General features: G+C 70.6%; 1 protein-coding gene across 2 annotated transcripts; it reads right to left on the bottom strand.

Annotated features, from left to right (window-relative positions):
• Nucleotides 1-1,798: 1,798 nt before the first annotated feature.
• On the bottom strand, nt 1,799-6,041 carry SGCA (sarcoglycan alpha). Of its 2 annotated transcripts, none has more exons than XM_067311948.1 (10): nt 5,358-6,041; nt 4,982-5,060; nt 4,338-4,492; nt 4,116-4,188; nt 3,847-4,045; nt 3,476-3,638; nt 3,097-3,302; nt 2,863-2,889; nt 2,138-2,326; nt 1,799-1,909 (listed from the first exon to the last, which is right to left on the bottom strand). In XM_067311948.1, exons 1-10 carry the CDS (start codon nt 5,661-5,663, stop codon nt 1,906-1,908), a joined length of 1,401 nt encoding a protein of 466 aa, XP_067168049.1. In that variant the 5' UTR covers nt 5,664-6,041; the 3' UTR covers nt 1,799-1,905. The 2 variants fall into 2 exon arrangements, with proteins under 2 accessions (XP_067168049.1, XP_067168050.1); XM_067311949.1 differs by having other exon boundaries at nt 4,982-5,116; nt 5,416-5,538.

Here is a 6,041-nt window from a genome sequence, read left to right as displayed (position 1 = left end):
CCCACAGAGAGGGAGAGCTGGGGAGACACAGTCTTTGTGGTTTTACAGCGAAGCGCACAAAGAGAGGCTGGGACCATGCGCAGAAATCGGGTGCAGGCAGGTTGTACGTGCCCTGGCTGCAGATGTGCGCAGATGTGCAGGTCTGTGCACATCTGCACCCCGGAGCAGCACCCACACAGGGCACAGGGGTGCCAGCACACGCCGGGGGTAGCACATGCACCTTCGGGAGCGCAAAGAGCCGGGCAGACACCAGCAGCACATGGGCGCACGCGCACCCAGCGAGCGGGTGCCACAGGCATCTCCCAGGCTGCCTGCAAGACCCTGCCACGGAGGGGGCCCGCGATACCCTGCCAGTGCCAGGGCTGAGGGCATCTCCCGGCGTCCCCCAACACACCTTCCCCAGCGAGGGGACGGTTTCTGCACCGCGGGGTCCGGAGGCGCTCGAGCCGCGTGGCAGGATGGGGCGCTGAATGCCGCCTTTCTCCTCGGGCCGCGCGGGAAGCGCCGCAGCCGGGTTCCGGCCCTTTCAATGGCTCCTCTTGTTTCTCCTTCGGGCCCTCGTGTTTTCGTAACCCCCCACCCTGGCCGCCTGCCCCGGCGCCAGGGGGTGGCCCCGCCGTGAAAGAGGCTCTTTCTTTGCAGGCACGAACAGCCCGCGCTGCCGGGCTCGCAGGAGGCCGGGGAGCAGCCGGCTCGCGTCGCCGTGCCTGGGGGCACCCGGGACCCCAGCGCCGTGCACCCGCGTCGGGGAGACGGAGCTGCCGGGCAAGGAGGGGTTAAGCCAAATCGCAGCCCGGCTGAGACGCTCGAGCAGGATGCCCAGGTTTGCACGGCGGATGGGGCGAGCCAGCTGGACCAGGCGAGAGCCCCCAGGCAGGTGCCCCGTGCGGGGGAGGATGCCAGGTGAGATGGGTCGGGGTCCCCCTTTGCACCCCTCACCCCCCCGAGCTCTGGGGTGAGCCTGGCTGGAGGACACCCGTAGGGCTGCTCCCGCAGCCTGCCCCGAACTCAGTACGCGTCCGGTGGGGACGCCCGCAACTGTCCCACACCCGCGGCACCCCATGCACCCTGCTCGGCGTGGGGACAAGAGCCCACTCATGGGGCTCCTCATGGGAACTGGGGCCATGGAGGGAGCAGAGCTGGGGACGGGGGAGAAGACGTCGGTGCTGCAAGCCAGGAGTGTGACTCCTGTGCTCACTGCTGGCTCGCAGAAAGTCATCCTGGGCCAGGCAGAGGGACACTGCCCTGCCACCGAGTGCAGCCTGGGGATGTGGGGGCACCTCTGCACCCCGGGATGCTCCAAAGAGCCCCCTAAAAGCAGAGGGAACCCAGTGGGTGGAAAAGCAGAAAGAGGGGCCCAGAGGGCTCCCCCCAGCAGGCCTCATGGTGGGGGTGGACCAGGAAAGCCCCTGCTGCATCTCCTGGCAGCCGCCCCCTCTCCTGCGGGAGTCGTGGGGTTGTGAACGCTGCTCCGGGTCCTGCCGGTCCCAGGGACGCAGCCTGGTTCAGAGCCAGCTGGGACACAGCCGGCGCAGAGAACAGGCAAATTCAAGTCACCGTTTGGTGGCAGATACTCGAGGTGGAGCCTGCGAGAGCCCAGACCAGCCGGGCACCAGCACCGCGGGCACCAGGCCCAGCAGGGACCAGCCCCAGCAGGGGCAGGCTGTCGAGCCGTGCTAAAGAGCAGCTTCGCCCGAGAGCCCAGGGCTGGGGGGAGGGAGCCGCAGGGAGGGGAGGCACCACCCTGCCGCCGCTCACCCAGGAAAGAAGGGAGAAGACGCGTTTCATCGCTAAAGAGCAGCTTTACCAACCCAACGCCACCCCACCGCAGCGGAGGAGACCTTTCCAGGCCGCTTGCACCAAGCGCAGGGCAGCAGGAGAGACGCGAGCACCCGGAGCAGCCCATTACCTGGAGACACGGAGAGAGCAGCTTAGTCCCAAACCCCCCAAAAGGCCACCTAGCTCCCACGGATCTTATTTAAGGGTTTCATTCGCTCCTGGGCCCAGGTGGGACAGCTCAGGCCACAGCGGAAGGGAATAGGACCCAGGTGTCCTGCTCCACCCCACCGGCACACCTGGGTGCTGACCCCCCCCCCCAAGCCACAGTGGCCCCCCGAAACCCGCCGCCGGGGCTCACCGCTGGCGTGGGAGGAGCGGGAGGCGGGCGGCATCCCCCAGGCCCCGCGTGGGGTCGGCGCGCTGGCCCGTGCGCACGTTGAACATGGGCAGGGTGGAGAGGGGCCGCGGGACGTCGTCGCGGCTGCCGGCCATGTGCCGCAGCTCCTCCGCGTTGCCGTGGATGGTGGTGTGATGGACCAGCTGGATGCTGCGGGCAGCGGGCCGTGAGCGCACCCCCCCCCCCGAGCCAGCACCCAGCACCCACCCCGCATTAACCATCACCCCTGGATGGGGAAGCACCGGGGGGGCCTCTCGGGTGACGACTTGGTGCCAGGCACAGGGGACCAAGGGCTGGGGACCGGTGCTCCGGACCCGCACGCCGGTTTGGGGAGGGTTTGTGCACGTTTGTTCCCAGGACCAGTTTTTCCCACCCCAGGGGAGACCCCACGGAGCCCGGGGCCGGGGGTGCAGGTCGAGGGGGGAGCGGGACCGACGAGACGGAGGCCGGTCACCTCGGGGACCAGCCCTCGTAGCTGGCGCCGTGCGAAGTAAAACAGCTCTTGTGCTCAAACCCTCGTGTGTCCCGGGTTATTGGAGGTGGCCCAGCCGGGGGGGAAGGAGGAGAAGAGCCTGCAGGGCTCCCTTTGGGGCTGGGAGACCTCCTGTGCGGCTCGGCCCCCGGCGCGGGCAGCCCCCGGCTCATCCGCCACCACCCAGGACACCCCAACCAGCCCCAGGACTTACTCGGACGTTTCCAAGTCCCTTTTTTGCCTACAAAACCAAGCAGAAAGGGAAAAACAGCAGATGGTGAGGGAAGGGGTGCCACCTCCACCAGACCATCCCAGTGCCGGGATGGCCGGCGACAGGGGCAGGAGCCCATGTTACCCATGGAAATCCCCCGTCCCCTCCCCATGCAGCGGAAAGTTGGGGGCTTGGGGGGTTTTTTGGGTGCCCAAAGGCACCGGTGCCCCGACTCACACTCCCTCCCTGCGGCAGCACATGAGGTGGCCCAGGAGCAGGCAGAGCAGCGCGGCCACCAGCAGCGGCACCAGGATGGTGAGCAGGTAGCCGGCGAGGAAGTCCCCGGCGGCCGAGGCGGTGGGAGGCGCGAAATCGCCGCCCTCCTCCAGCACCCCGGTGCCCCGGGCCGGCCCCGGAGCCGTGGGGCTGGCAGAGACCTCGAGCTGGAAAAGAGGTGGCGATTAGGGAGGGATGGAGTGACCTGGTTTGGGTTGTCCTCGCCCCCCGCTCCCGGAGAGGAAGGGGGGTGCAACACCATGCAAGGGGGGCACGGTGCTGCACGCTGTCCCCATCCCCACGGGCGATGCGGGCCCGGAAAGGCGGGGGGGGATCTCACCAGGGTGAGGTTGCACCAGTCGATCCGGAACCACGGCCCGAAGGTGTCGTAGCAGGTGGCGACGGGCTGCTGCCCCAGGCTGCAGCGGAAGCGGCTCTGCGCCGAGGTGGCTGCTGCCAGGCAGTGCGAGAAAGCGGTGCGGGAGCCCACCTTGACGTACACCCTGGCGGGGGGGACAGCGGGGACCCAGCTGTGACGGGGCGCCCAGCACCCCCAGCGTGGCCGGTGAGCCGCCTTGCTGGAGACAGGCCCCCAAATCTGCTTTTTCCCACGGCCGGGTGCCAGAGCGCAGAGGCTTGGGATGCATCCGGGAGCAGATCCCCCCCGAACCTGGCCGGCCCCGGGCATCGCTGCGGTCCCTTCGCCCCTACCCCTCCTTGCGGCCCTCGATGGGCAGCGGGACGCGGCCGCCCCGGTCCAGGGCCGAGGTGATGTTGATGATGCTCAGGTCGTCCTGCTCCCAGACGCCGTCCACGGCCTCCCGGAAGAGCTCCCGCGCCGCGGCCGGCAGCATCTCCTCCACGTTCCTGTTCGCCACCAAGAACTCGCCCTGGTACGGCGGCGTCCCGGCTGCGGGACACAGGGCTCGCGTGGGGCTGGTGGCCGCGCTGGGGCCCCCCCAGCCCCGCGCCGCCCTTACCTGGGGAGGGCACGACGGTGACGATGACCCTCTGCGCCGCCGTCTCGTACGTGTCCCTGCTGTACGCCAGCACCTGCAGCGGGAGAGAGGCCCCGGCCATCCCGGAGGACACCAGCTTCCCCCTCGCGCCGGGCGGCACGCTCGCACGAGGACGTGCAAGATGCGCCGCGGGGTGCGGGACCCCCCCACCGGCACACGGGACCCCCCCCCACCAGCACCTACCTCGACGACGTGGGTGCCCAGCTCGGCGGCGGTGGGCGAGCCGTAGAGGTAGCCCGGCTCGGAGGGGCCGCGCTGGGCGTAGCGCAGCCAGCGGGGCAGGTCAGGGTGGCCCCGCAGGTGGGGCTGGAAGGTGATGGGGCCTTCGGGGGCGACTTCTGGGCGCCGGGACACACGGACGCGCGTGCACAGACATGGGGACACACGCACGCACACACACACACGGGGTGAGGCTCTGCTGCTGGCAGACCCCCGCCCTGCAAACCCTCCCACGTCAAACCCGTCCCCACGAGGAAGCGCGGCTGCACCCCGGCGCCTCCTGTTCCGTTTTTGAGTTTAATTCCCCCAAATTGAGGTGATCCCCGACTCCCTAGTCATGGGGGACAAATTGCTCCTGCTCCCCGGTGGGTTTAAAAGCTGCAGCGGGGCTTGAGGGCAGCAGGAGCAGGTGCCCAAATGGATGGAGGGGTGCCTGGATGGAGGGATGGATGGAAGGATGGATGGAGGCATGGCTGGACGGACAGACAGTGTCAGGCCCTGGCCAGTGCCCCCCGTTAACTCAGTTATGGTCCCGGGGCCCCCCCCAGCCTGGCTGCCACGGGGGCGTCCCCATGCAGCACTGCTCGCCTCCCCCCCCCGTCCCTCACCGCCGTCATCCTCGTGCGCGGCGAGGAAGGCCTCCTGGAACGGCTCCCGCTCCAGCTCGTGGACGAAGATGGCTCCGGTCTCGGAGGAGAGGCGGAGGTCGGGGAGGGAGCCCCGGGCACCGCCGAGGGCCACGGCTGCGGCGAGGCACCGGGGCTAGAGCCGGGGCAGCTCCTCTGTGCCTCAGTTTCCCCACTGAGACCCCGGGCCGACCCGAAGGCGCTGGCAGGCCCCTGCCCGTCCCCCTGGCGTCGGGCGCTCCCGAGACAAAGGGCCGGGCTATATTTAGGAGGTGCTGGGGATCGGGACGGGGACGGGGATGGCGCCTTGCCCGGCGGCAGAGAAATCCCCGCTCGGACCCCCCCATCCCAACCCCACCTCTCCGGGTGCCCCCGGCCACGTCCCGCCTGGGGGTGCCCCCGGCCCGGCCACTCGCCTGCCAGCACCCAGAGCCGGAGCAGCTCCGGCGCGTCCATCTTCGCCGTCAGCCCGGCCGGGAGCGCGGCCAGGGCCTGATTGACAGAGGCAGCGGGAGCCACCGCGCGCGGCGGGGACGTTGGCACGCACGGCGGGGACGGACGACCCCGCCACCGCCTCCCCCCGGGCGCCGGTGCCCTCCCAAACGCCACTGGCTCCGGGGAGGGAGGAGGCCACCGAGCCGCCTTTGCACCCCGAGGAGGGCATGGGGGGGCCCCGCCGTCCCCTCCGCCGTGGGGTTTTGGGGCGGCCTCGTCCCCGCGCGCCCGCCTGACCCGCTCGGCTGGGCGGTTGGGGACGAGAGGCGGCGGCTGCGGGGCACCACGTCGAGGGCGGCACACGGCGAACGCAGCCGCCGCCGCCGCCCGTGCTGCCGGGGCGGAACGGGACGGGACGGGACACTGGGGAACGGGACACTGGGGAACGGGGCCGGCAGCCCCCGTCACCCCCCTCCCGGCCCGGCCGTGCTCTCGCTGCCGGCTTCAACTCCCGCCGCCGTCCCGGGAGCAGGCGGCGTCCCGGAGCGCGTGCAGCGGCGCGCACACGCGTGTGCTTCCGCACGGGAGCGCGTGCACGCGCCGGGGG

The sequence above is a fragment of the Apteryx mantelli genome, chromosome 28 (genome assembly GCF_036417845.1).
Source record: "Apteryx mantelli isolate bAptMan1 chromosome 28, bAptMan1.hap1, whole genome shotgun sequence".
NCBI lineage: Eukaryota > Metazoa > Chordata > Aves > Apterygiformes > Apterygidae > Apteryx > Apteryx mantelli.
The sequence above is the reverse complement of the archived record's forward strand: the minus strand, read 5'-3'. Positions and strand labels throughout refer to the sequence as shown.